The following is a 12,414-nucleotide window of genomic DNA, read 5'->3' on the forward strand; positions in this document are numbered from 1 at the left end:
GGGGTGGCATTGACAGAGAAAGAGGCAGCTCATCTTTAGTGAGGATCCAGAACCACCTGGCGAGAGCCTCAAAGGAGAAGGAAAGGAGGGCCCAAGTTTAGAGAAGTCCGTGTCCTACTTCTGTATCCCACATTGTGAACAGTTACCTTTTCCTAAGGAGCCCAAGAATAGAATCAGAGAAGCTGGAATGAGAGCTTGATCCAAAATTGGAGACATGAGGGCTTGATCCAGATTTGTATGGACCTGCCATTGATTCTCCCCTTGTGTAGGAGAAGCCAGCTAAGATGTCTGCAAGGTGGCTAGTGTTGGGTGTTGAATTTCAAGAGCAATTTAATATGCCGATTTTTACCTATGAGAAATAGGGCTTGGAGATTCCCTGGAATGAGCTGGCTCAGAGTAGACTGGAAAATCTTCAAGACAAAGTCCAAAGGTCAGAGTTAAAGTCAGGGTTGTGAAGCCAAAAATTTGAGAGGAGCAGAGATGGACTCAGAAGAAGAACATGTCAAGAAGGTGAAAAGAAATGCTTGGGGGTGCCCATAAGATTGCCCAGTTGCCTTTAAAAACCAATAGGGGCCAGGCGCGGTGGCTCACTCCTGTAATCCCAGCACTTTGGCAGGCCAAGGCAGGCGGATCACCTGAGGTCGGGAGTTCGAGACCAGACTGACCAACATGGAGAAACCCCATCTCTACTAAAAATACAGAATTAACCAGGTGTGGTGACGCAGGCCTGTAATCCTAGCTACTTGCTTGAACTGGAAGGCGGAGGTTGCGGTGAGCTGAGATCGCGCCATTGCACTCCAGCCTAGGCAACAAGAGCAAAACTCCAGCTCAAAAAAAAAAAAAAAATAGGAAGATATCATGAGCGCAGGGAGGGCAGGAGGCAATTTTGGAGGGAGCCATTAGTCTGATTTAAAGGAGTGGAGTGGACAGAGAAAGATGCAGCTCATCTTTAGTGCATCTTTAGTGAGGGTCCAAAACCACCTGGCGAGAGCTTCAAAGGAGAAGGGGTATTTGTATGAGGACAGCAAGCTAAGAGAATGTGTCATCTGCCTTCTGTGGAAATTGCTTTTGTGGTTGGGTGGATGAACAGGTGAGTTGGAGGAAAGGAAGAAAGAAAGAAATGGAAAGATTGATTACAAGCGTAGCTGGAATTAGAGAAGAAAGACTGATAATAGACACAGCCAGAGCCAATACCCTAACTTTCAAATTCAGTAGATGCTGAACTGAGCACTTCGTGTACATAAGACACAGTCACAGTGCCTGCCAACGGTGAGTTTTCAGGAAATGTTCATGCAGGGAATGAGTGGGTACTCAGGGATGGACCCTGATTAAGGTACAAAGATCAGGAGGACAGTTTCCACCCTTAAGAATCACAGCTTAGTGGTATCTCAAAGTTTGTCTGCTATTCCACTCTTGGATAAACGGTGTATTAAACAGATTTGAACCTGAAAGTGTCAGTTGTAAGAAGCTGTTGGTCTAGGAAGTGTTCTTTTGAAAGTACTGTTACTCATTTTTTATGGACTTTCCATTTTAGTTATTCCTGAGTTGCTGGAGGACACACTGAAATAATAGTTTATCTTTTTGGATTTTAGCTACAGTCAGAGACAAATTGCACAAATGTGAGGCATTCTGATACACAGAGGGAGTCTGTATGCAAAGTTAACATAAACATACCGGGGTGTTATGTGTAAGTCTGATGTTTAATCATGAGTAATTAGTTTGTACGTTGCAATGTTGGCCCTTGAGGATCATACAGTGTAAATTGTGTGAGCAAAAGAGTGATTGCAAAGGAAGCTATTGAGTGGCTGATTAGCAGTGGGATGGACTCAGGGACACATCAGACAGTCAACAAAAGAGGAAAAGGACAATTACTTTAATAGTTTGTAATTGATGAGTAATTTCTCTACAGAAGATTTGAGGCCACTTATAGCAAAATCACATATCCTCTCCAGTAATGAAAATGGAAGGGGAAAATCAGAAACCTTGTAGAAGAGAGATGGCCCTATGGGAGAGCCAAGGTGTAGAAAACCCACTTGTGTCTTCATGGCTTTCTTCATCGGGTAGCAACACTCTGGGTAAGAGCTGACCGGGTCCTAGACAAGGTGGCCCAACTCTGAGAATGACGAATAGTCCCTTGACTCCATGGACAAAGATGCCACTGTGGACACAAACTTGACAGTCCTGCTTATCAGCCTCCTCAAAGGGAGACCAAGGCACCAGCAGGGCAGAGATGGGAGGAGAGAGGGACATTTTAAAGGATCACTGGATCCGCCTTTGCTTTCCTGGGGGAGCGTTGGTAACAGCAGAATGGAGAAGGGACACCTGGAATGCATATGTGCCTAACCCACCTACTGCCTGTGTCATGTGGGTTATATGATATGGGGTCAGTAAATCCTTCCCGCATGGCTTTGAACACACTCACCCTCCCACGGCTTCCTGTGTGGGTTCTGCACTATCTAAGGTGCTGGGGGGAGGTGAATGACCCAAGAAAAGAAGGCACATGGCCATTTCCAAGAGCTCTTTCATTCCAAAATCCTGATGGAATCGCTTTTCAACAGCCACCCACCAAAGGGAGGTAAGGAAATGTCCTCACCTCAAGAGAATTTCTCACTTTTCTGAAAACGGATCGACCACTGCTTCTGTGCTTGCTTGGGTTTGGAAGTGCAGGCAAATCAAGAAATAGGGTTCGGCCAGGCGCAGTGGCTTATGCCTGTAATCCCAGCACTTTGGGAGCCCGAGGTGGGCGGATCACCCAAGGTCAGGAGTTCGAGACCAGCCTGGCAAACATGGTGAAACACTGACTCTACCGAAAATACAAAAATTAGCCAGGCATAGTGGCAGGCACTTGTAATCACAGCTACACAGGAGGCTATGGCAGGAGAATCACTTGAACCTGGGAGGCGGAAGTTGCAGTGAGCCAGATTGCGCCACTGCACTCTAGCCTGAGCAACAGAGTGAGACTCCATCTCAAAAAATAATAATAATAATAATAATAATAATAGGGTTCAGATCCAATTCATAAACGCCAAGTTGGCGTCCTCAATGTAATTCTGTAATCATTTATTGATTGGAACTCTCTTCCGGAGATGAAACTGAAGGTGAATACTGGAAGTGAATAAAACAACCCCTCTGTCCCTCTCCCAAGGCTTAGAGAAAGTGTGTCAAAAAGTGTATGACAAATTATTCCATGTTAAGCTCATGTTGTGTTCTTAATACTGTGTTATAAGAAATGACACCATTCTCTCTCTGTATTATAGGCGTGATTTGTTTTTTCACTCTCCGTGAATGACATTTTTATGAAGACCAAAGTGATGTGTGGGCCTTATCGAGAACTGATACTTTATTTCTAATTGTATAAATAACTCCTCTAATAAAGATCCATAAAGTTAAAAGTACCTTATGCATTTCTTTGGAGACACCCTGTGAATTCTGTGGGATCGAGTCCAAGTACCCTTCATGTGGCATTTTCCATAGAACTTTTGCTACTAGATTGTCCCTTTACTCAGGACCTTAAATGAAGTGAAAATAGGACAGCCTTGCAAACCTTTTTAAGGTATAAAGGGAGCATGGGGAGAGCCAAGGAATCAAGAATTGGTAAAATTAGGAAATGAAATCATAAAAGTGGATTTCACATCTTTTTTTTTAATTCTTTCGGCCTTTGTGCATTTCTTACACCTTCCCTGCCTTATGAAGGCCCGCTTGTACAGCTGCTTTACATACTGCTGATTTTAAATACTGTCTGTATCACAATATTGTTTGTTTTTATCCCATCCTTTAGGAGATGACCTGGCTTCCACCACTTTCTGCTATTCAAGCACCTGGCAAAGTGGAACCAACCAAATTTCCATTTCCAAATAAGGTGAGATCTTGCATCCCTCAGGAGGAATATGCTTCACTCATGCAGGCATTTCTAGTGGGCAGTGGGTTTACCAATGATTGTCTTTTCTCCTGCAAAAATTCCTGCCAGAGGCATGTGAATCTGATCCTTAACAATTTGCAAGCACATACGTATTCATTTATGAAAGGGGGAGAATCAAGCCTCCAATCTTACTTACCTACACTTCTCTGCAAAATGTGATACTACTGTAATTATCATTTTATCTAAAAAACATTCATGAAGTTGAAATGCATCTTATAATCATTTTAAACATTCAATGTGATGTATAAAATTGTATGTCCTGGATTTTTCTGAAAAGCTGTTATTAAATTAATGATGTATCTTAAAATCAATGTCTTAGTATTGAAGACATGTGGTATTTAATTTCCCTGAATATCTTTTGTAAAGCTTAAGATATTTTCTAGGACTTAAAAAAAGATATCTATATTTTCTAAGGAAAAGCACACCAAAAAATTGGCCACAAAATAAATTACTATATACATGAGTCTAATACGCTTTCTTTGATTTGAATAACTGACACATACTACATACTCATTATAAAGGATCAAATTATACAAATGGGAAGAGACCAAAATCTCAACATCCCTGGCACTCTAAGCCAGAGATTATTTCCTTACCCGGAGATTACTATCAAGAGTTTATGTGCCATTTCATTTTCCCTGTGCATTATATATGGAAAATATATATATATATATTTGGAAAAATATATATATATATATTTGGAAAAATATATATATATTTTTCCAATTCCTAAGTTATATAGTACTAAGAGCATTTTTTCCAAAAGTTGATTTTTTTCAACAATATGTATCATTACTAAATATCAATATCACAGCTTTCTGGTCAGGCATGATGGCTCATTCCTGTAATCCCAGCACTTTGGGAGGCCAAAGCAGGTGGCTCAGTTGAGGTCAGGAGTTCAAGACCAGCCTGGCCAACATGGTGAAACCCAATCCCCACTAAAAATACAAAACTAGCCAGGCATGGTGGTGCACGCATGTAATCCCAGCTACTCGAGAGGCTGAGGCAGGAGAATCACTTGAACCTGAGAGGTGGAGCTTGCAGTAAGCTGAGATTGTGCCACTGCACTCCAGCCTGGGTGACAAATGGAGACTCTGTTTCAAAAACAAACAAAACAAAAAAGTAAATAAATATCAATATCACCGCTTTCTAAGGTGAATTATTGAAAGAATTGTTCATTGCTGTTATCACAAAGATAAATTCCATTCTAAGAGTTGATTTTTCTTATAATAAAATGTATTTGAAGACCTTTTCAAGTGAATATATAGAGATTTTCTTCGTTCTTCAAAACAGCAGCAAAATATTTTGTATGAATTTGCCATAATTTAATCAAATTCCTTTCAGTGGACACTGAGATTATGTATGGCTTGTTATTATTACAAACACTGTTAGATCAAATGCCTCTTTGAATGCCTCTAATAAGGATACCTTGAGTAGGAATTGTGGTTCTGGGCATCAGAAGCCACAGTTACTTTGGACTGTGTTTCAAGAGTACTTTTGGCCCAGCGTGTTGGCCCAAACCTGTAATCCTAGCATTTTGGGAGGCCAAGGCAGGAGGATTGCTTGAGGTCTGGAGTTCAAGACCAGCTTGGGCAACATAGTGAGACCTCATCTCAACAAAAATATGAAAAAATTAGCCAGGCATGGTGGCACACCTGTAGTCTCAGCTACTTGGGAAGCTGAGGTGGCAGGAGGATCACTTAAGCCCAGGAGGTTGAGGCCACAGTGAGCTATGATCACGCCACTGCACTCTAGCCTGGGTGACAGAGCAAGACCCTGTCTTAAAAAAAAAAAAAAAAGACCAAAAAAAAAGTACTTTTTACATATCTTTGCCAATGATTATCATCTGGGATTTTTATCAGTGTGTCTGTATGGTGAAGGAAAAGTTGATATCTTGTTGTTTTCATTTGCATTTTCCCAGTTACTTCTAAGCTTGAGCATTGACTGTTTTTCCTTTGCAAATTGCCTGTTCATTACCCATTGCCACTTTTCGAAAACTAATTTCTAGGAACTCCTTAACTCTTATTCATTTATCTATTATATATGATGCAACTTTCTTGCAAACCTTTTTTATGTGCCTTTTACACTAGCAAAGTGTTTAATTTTTATGTCAGAGAAAAAAGATCTTTCCTGCTCCAATATTCTAAGAGTGTCCTCTATTTTATTTTAATTCTTTTATACTTTGTTTTAGTTGTGGATGTTACTATGTAGGATTCTAGTTTTCTTCTTTTCAATGGTCAGTAAGTTATTATAATACTATCAGTGTAATAGCCCATTCCCCCCGTCACTGGTTTGAAATACCCTATGTCAATAGTTGAGCTTCTCATAAATACATGGATTTGTCTCCAGACTCTCTATTCTGTTTTTCGATATGTTTATCTAATTCTTTCCCAAGAACTCATTGTTTGAATCAGAGGTCAAGAAGCTTTTTCAGTGAAGGATTAGATAGTAAATAGTTAAGGCTTTGTAGGCAACACCTCAATGAATGAAATGTGATATCTCATTGATGGAATTGACATCAGAACCCATATGAAGTTCCCAGGCTTCTAGCCCTTTCATTCAGTACAGGGGAATTTAGCTGAACAGTTTATTCAGTATGTACTTCCAGTGGCATCCTGCCATCCTTAGAATAAAATGCACAATGCTTACAATCTTTGCACATAATCTAGCCAAAATAATCCAGACCCAAAACAGAATCATAGACATTTTTGTTATGTGTAGGTATCATGGTATAAGTACAACTTTTGATATAATTGGGCACATACCAAAGCATAGTTTATTACGACTTTTCCAAAAATATTGTACCAGTTTGTTCTGTTTCGTTTCATGTAGATACTTAAATGCAAGTAATGACTTGACTTCAGAGGTAAAATTGAGATTTTAAATCATTAGTACAAAAATTTCATTTTTTTAGCTCTATTGAGGTATAAGTGACAAATAAAAATTGTATGTATTTAAGGTAAACAATTTGATGTTTTGATATTGTGAAATAATCACCATAATCAAGCTAATTAATATATCAGTAACCTCACATAGTTACCATTTTCTTTTCTTTTTTTGGTGATGAGAACATTACCTCCTAGTAAATTTCTTTTTTTTTTTTTTTTGAGATGGAGTCTCGCTCTTTCACCCAGGCTGGAGTGCAGTGACGAAGTCTCGGCTCACTGCAGGCTCCGCCCCCCAGGGTTCACGCCGTTCTCCTGCCTCAGCCTCCCGCGTAGCTGGGACTACGGGCGCCCGCCACCTCGCCCGGCTAATTTTTTTGTATTTTTAGTAGAGACGGGGTTTCACCATGTTAGCCAGGATGGTCTTGATCTCCTGACCTCGTGATCCGCCCGCCTCGGCCTCCCAAAGTGCTGGGATTACAGGCATGAGCCACCGCGCCCGGCCACCTCCTAGTAAATTTCTTAAGATCTATCCTCATTGTTAACTATAGTCACATTTCTGATACATCATATATTATTCATACACACACGTGTACACACACACACACACAGCATAGACATTGTACTGTGTGAACTAAGCCAGACACAGAAAGCCAAGTACTATATGTCATTACCTATATGTAGAATCTAAAATCAACACACAGAAGCAGTGAGAATGGTGGTTGCCAGGGGCTGGCAACTAACACTTCTGCTTATTTTTCTTCAATGAATAGGTGTTATAGAGCCATCCTTGGGTCAAGAAAGTAACATTAGCGTCAAGAAGATTTCAAAGCACAGGGTAGGGCCGGGCACGGTGGCTCACGCTTGTAATCCCAGCACTTTGGGAGGCCGAGGCGGGTGGATCACGAGGTCAGGAGATCGAGACCACGGTGAAACCCCGTCTCTACTAAAAATACAAAAAATTAGCCGGGCGTGGTGGCGGGCGCCTGCAGTCCCAGCTACTCGGAGAGGCTGAGGCAGGAGAATGACGTGAACCCGGGAGGCAGAGCTTGCAGTGAGCCGAGATTGCGCCACTGCACTCCAGCCTGGGCGACAGAGCGAGACTCCGTCTCAAAAAAAAATAAAAATAAAAATAAAAAAACAAAAAACAAAGCGCAGGGTAACCCTTGAGTTTACCTGTGCAGAGCCTCAAAGGAAGAATGAAGTTTGCCAGGCAGGAAACAAAAAGCAGCAGGTTGAGCATTCCAGGGGGAGGGGATCAGAACAGGATACACAGCTGGAAGTATTGGGAGTGGCAGTCACCACATCACTTTCAGCCCTGGGTTCTAATGATTTGTACACGTCACCTCCACCGCTAACTTGCTGGACTCACTTCTGTAACCCTTAAAAAGCCTAGCAGAGAATCTTGCAGACCTAGTAGAGTGCTCCCAGAGGAGGACAATACCAATGCACAGATGGGGCTGGACCTCCCCAGGCACCTACCTACAGAAGACATTTGCAAGGGGAAAGAAGGCCAGTGAGACACAAGCTACACGTATGTGGGTATCTGGATGGGGTGGCAGGAGACACAAAAATGGAAAGGACTTCAGTGTGTGGTCCCTTTGGAGAAAGGAACTTTGGTCTCCCTCTGTTCTGGACCCAGCCTTGCTCTGGCTCCATGAAGAATGAAGGAGCTTCATAGCCTGTGGGGCCCCTGGGGTTTTGCAGCTGGCTGGGAAGAACAGTCCTCCTTCAAAAGCAGCAGCCCCAGGACCCGAGGTTTGCCAGCAGACACCTTATCAGAGTGTCTGATAAGAGGACCTAAAATGTGGGAGTGGCCTGGTAAGGTAGCCGACCCCTCCACAAGCAGGCTGGCCAAATGCCGGTAAGAATGATAATGGGACATTATTTGTACCCACAGAGTGGCACAGTTTAGAACACTGGGGTTATAGCCAATTACTTTTGCGCTAACAGTTGTTGTTTCAGTGTACCACCAAGAAAACATCAGCTAGCAACATGAGAGTATATATTAGGGACAAAGTCTTTGATTTTATTCTTACCTCTCCTACAGAAGACTTCCACAGAGATTTTTTTATACCAATTACTTCAACCATTTTGAAGTCTCCCTTCACTCCCTATCACACAAACAGAAATAATAATGGTTATTAATCACACAGATGTTTTAGTTAAAATTTAAAGTTTACTATCTGTGAGATACATGATCTTATGGTTTGTCATCCTAATTCAGGTCATCTGTAAGCTCATCTCTGGTTCTCTGCTTGTGATCAACAATCATCCTGTGGGTTTTAGGACGCACCAAGAAATTAAAAATTTTAGCTGGGCATGGTGGCACGTGCCTGTAGTACCAGCTGCGAAGGCAGGAGGATCGCTTGAGCCTAGGAGTTTGAGGCTGCAGTGAGCCATGATCATGCCACTGCACTCCAGACTGGGTAACAGAATGAGGCCCTGTCTCTAAAAAATAAGTAAGATAGGCCAGGCGCAGTGGCTCATGCCTGTAATCCCAGCACTTTGGGAGGCCGAGGCAGGTGGATCACCTGAGGCCAGGAGTTCGAGACCAGCCTGGCCAACATGGCAAAACCCTACCTCTACTAAAAATACAAAAAATTAGCAGGGCCTGGTGGCAGGCGCCTGTAATCCCAGCTACTCGGGATGCTGAGGCAAGAGAATTGCTTGAACCTGGGAGGCAGAGGCTGCAGTGAGCTGAGATCATGCCATTGCACTCCAGACTAGGCAACAAGAGCAAAACTCCATCTCTAAATAAAAAATAAATAAATAAAATAATTCTATTTTGTGTTAATAGTCTTAGACAAAATTCTGTTCTTTTTTTTTCTTTTCTTTTCTTTTTAAATAAGCTTAATGCTGGAAACTATGTCAGTTACCATTCTTGTCCATTTGATGGTGTGTGAGTATTTCCCCTCCCTAGTACAGATGCCTCCAAATGGCCCAGATCTACAGACAGCACAGAAGAGTTAGCTAAATGGGACTCAAAGTATTTTTCACGTGCCAAAGCTAAAACTAACTTATGTCCAGATATAAACTCTTAAATTCCCTTGAAGAGAAGGAAAACGTACCAATCTATGTGGGGGATTTAATAGTAGGTGTCTTCTTAGTGACAGCATCTATCCAAAATAGGCCAAAATCATTCTTACAGATGATATTTTAGTCCATTTCAGGAATGATATTTCATCTTCATATAATCATTTCCAAAAACTGAATCACAGGGTGAGAGTTGAGCTTGTTCTTTTTCTTCAGATGAATAGCTCATTATTACCATAATTGAAAGAGGTTTATTAGGCATGTGCATATGACTCAGGCTGTTTAATAGAGTGGGAATCCCTTCCCGTCTCAATTTTCCTACCTAATCTCTGCCCACCAGACTGGCTCATTTTATACTGTTTCAGTAGAATTTCTTTTTAGAGCAGACATTAGTACTTGGTTTTAAATATAACACAAGTCACATCAAATGACACCCTTAACCCCATAACAACCTATACTCATGGAACAAAATTCTGGTAAAATACATTAAGCCATGTAATAGAAGTTCATTCAATTTCAATGGATTTTTGTTCCATGTGCCAAAATTTTAAAGGAGTTTTGCTGGATTTTATGTCCTGCTACTTTTTTTTTTTACATTCCTATTCATGCATTCTTGTATAAGTCTTTCATATTTAATTTTTTTTATTTTAATAGCTTTTGGGGTACAAGTAGTTTTTGGTTGCATGGATAAATTGTATAGTGGTGAAAGTCTGAGAGTTTAGTGCACTCATCACCTGAGTAGTGTACATTGTACCCAGTATGTAGTTTTTTTATCCCATGTCCCACTCCTATCCTCCCACTTCTGAGTCTCCATAGTTCATCATATCACTTTATATGCCTTTGCATACCCATAGCTTAACTCCCACTTACAAGAACATATGGTATGTGGTTTATTTTCCATTAAATGAGAATTTTGCAAAGAAAGAGGATGTAAATCCTCAAAACAGATTTTAACATTTTGTTTTAATGCAAGTAAAATCAAATTCAATCTCTATTTACCTGAGCAATAACTAAACTTAAAATACTGTGTAGTACTGGCTTTATTCCATTGCATGTAAGTAGATACCATACTAATCTTTTTATCCACCATCGTGAGATTGACAACAGTTGTTTATTAGAGTGTTACTGGTGGGATGATTGCCAAACCCATCTACAGGAAATAGGTGGCAGTAAAGGTTCATTCAAAGAAAAGTTAGATTAAAAGTCAATATGACAATAGGTCAGTGACATGAGTTTAAGAACCCAAACCATACGTATCAGGGAGGAAAACATAGGTTTAAATCTTCATGACCTTGGATTTGGCAATGGATTCTTTGCGATGACACCAAAAGCATGAGCAACAAAAGAAAAATTAGGTAAATTAAACTTTATTAAAAATGTTTAGAATTTTAAATTTAGAAAACTTAGAACTTTTGTGCATCAAAGAACATTATTGATAAAATGAAAAGACAATTGACAGGATGGGAGAAAATACTGCAAATCATAAATCTGGTAACAGTCTAGTATCCAAACTATATCAAGAACTCATTCAACTCAACAACAAAAAGACAAACCAATTAAAAAATGGCAAAGGACTTGAATAGATATTTCTCCAAAGATGTACAAATGGCCAACAAACAGATGAAAAGATGCTCAACATCATTAGTTATTAGAGAAATACAAATCAAAACTGCAGTGAGATACCACTTCATACACACAGGATAGCTATAATTTTTTAATGGAAAATAACAAGCATTGACAAGGATGTAGATAAATTGGAACCCTCAAACATTGTTGGATTGCAAAATGGTTTCACTGCTGTGGAAAATTGTTTGGCCGTTCCTTAAAAAGTTTAACATAGAGTTATATAACCCAGAAATTCTGCCCCTAAGTATATACACAAAAGGATTGAAAACATGGACTCGAACTAGTGTACATACCTGCGTATTCATGGCAGTACTATTTACAATATCCAAAAGGTAGAAACAGCCCAAATACCCATTAACAGATGAATGGATAAACACGTTGTGTATCCATGTGACGCAATATTATTCAGCCATAAAAAGAATGAAGTACTGGATCCCTGAGGAATCACCACACTGATTTCCACAATGGTTGAACTAGTTTACAGTCCTACCAACACTGTAAAAGTGTTCCTATTTCTCCACATCCTCTCCAGCACCTGTTGTTTCCTGACTTTTTAATGATGGCCATTCTAACTGGTGTGAGATGGTATCTCATTGTGGTTTTGATTTGCATTTCTCTGATGGCCAGTGATGATGAGCATTTTTTCCTGTGTTTTTTGGCTACATAAATGTCTTCTTTTGAGAAGTGTCTGTTCATATCCTTTGCCCACTTTTTGATGGGGTTGTTTGGTTTTTTCTTGTAAATTTGTTTGAGTTCATTGTAGCTTCTGGATATTAGCCCTTTGTCAGATGAGTAGGTTGCAAAAATTTTCTCCCATTCTGTAGGTTGCCTGTTCACTCTGATGGTAGTTTCTTTTGCTGTGCAGAAGCTCTTTAGTTTATGTCCTTTGTAGGGACATGGGTGAAACTAGAAACCATCATTCTCAGCAAACTATCGTAAGGACAAAAA

The 12,414-nt window shown here is 40.4% G+C and overlaps 1 protein-coding gene across 5 annotated transcripts in view; it reads left to right on the plus strand.

Moving 5' to 3' along the window:
• Positions 1–12,414, plus strand: part of AFF3 (ALF transcription elongation factor 3) — a 611,721-nt gene that overhangs the window by 401,701 nt on the left and 197,606 nt on the right. For all 5 annotated transcript variants that reach the window (XM_058429074.1, XM_032176529.2, XM_032176532.2 and 2 more), the window contains one exon: positions 3,779–3,859. In XM_058429074.1, coding sequence (XP_058285057.1) covers positions 3,779–3,859 — 81 coding nt within the window. The remainder of the gene's footprint in view (positions 1–3,778; positions 3,860–12,414) is intronic.

This window comes from Hylobates moloch, unplaced genomic scaffold (genome assembly GCF_009828535.3).
Source record: "Hylobates moloch isolate HMO894 unplaced genomic scaffold, HMol_V3 SCAFFOLD_15, whole genome shotgun sequence".
In the NCBI taxonomy this organism is placed as follows: domain Eukaryota; kingdom Metazoa; phylum Chordata; class Mammalia; order Primates; family Hylobatidae; genus Hylobates; species Hylobates moloch.